Consider the following 680-nt stretch of genomic DNA (forward strand, 5'->3'; position numbering starts at 1 on the left):
GGCGGCGGCGGCAGCACCGCGGCGGCGGGCGGCGGCGGGCGCCGCACGCGCGGCAGCTCCCTCGGCATTGCGCAGCAGACGGTGGACACGTCGGCGCTGCGCGACAAGTGGGGCTTCGTCCCCGGCGACGACGAGAACACTATGAATCTCGAGCTCGACCGCCATGGTGCGGCTGTGCATCTACGCGCTCACCAGGGCGTGTTGTGCATGCTGGGCAGTCCGTGCTGGGCGTGCTGGGCACGCTGGGCGCCAGCTCAGCGCGACTGTACCAGGCGCCCTGCTGTTCGCTCTGCATGGTATGCCAGGGCCGCCCTGTTGCTAAGCCAGGCCGCACCTGCACCCCCCCTGATCGTCCCGCATCACAACACCCCTCGTCGCTGCCCGCCCTCGCCCTTGGCCCCCACCCCAGGTCTGGGCGGCCTGGGCGAGGCGACCCTGTACGGCGTGTACGCTGAGGACAACTCGACCGACGAGGTCACAAATGAGGCTGCCCCTCGGCGCCGCTCACAGGACGCCGCTGCCGCGGTCGAGGCGCGCGCCGGCGCTCTGGCCCTGGCGCAGGAGGAGGAGGCGGAGGCGGAGGAGGGCGGGGCGCCGCTTGAGGGGGAAGAGGAGGGGGGGCCGGACGCGAGGGGCATTGAGGAGAGCGGCGCGGCTTGGGGCGGGGCGGCGAGGGAGGA

At 73.4% G+C, this 680-nt stretch overlaps 1 protein-coding gene across 1 annotated transcript in view; it reads left to right on the plus strand.

Moving 5' to 3' along the window:
* Positions 1-322, plus strand: part of MNEG_11094 (hypothetical protein) — a gene marked incomplete at both ends in the record, with an annotated part of 3246 nt that extends 2924 nt beyond the window's left edge. The window contains 2 exons of the mRNA XM_014040436.1: positions 76-166; positions 306-322. Coding sequence (XP_013895890.1) covers positions 76-166; positions 306-322 — 108 coding nt within the window. The remainder of the gene's footprint in view (positions 1-75; positions 167-305) is intronic.
* Between the last annotated feature and the right edge of the window lie 358 nt (positions 323-680).

This window comes from Monoraphidium neglectum (genome assembly GCF_000611645.1).
Source record: "Monoraphidium neglectum strain SAG 48.87 unplaced genomic scaffold scaffold02588, whole genome shotgun sequence".
NCBI lineage: Eukaryota > Viridiplantae > Chlorophyta > Chlorophyceae > Sphaeropleales > Selenastraceae > Monoraphidium > Monoraphidium neglectum.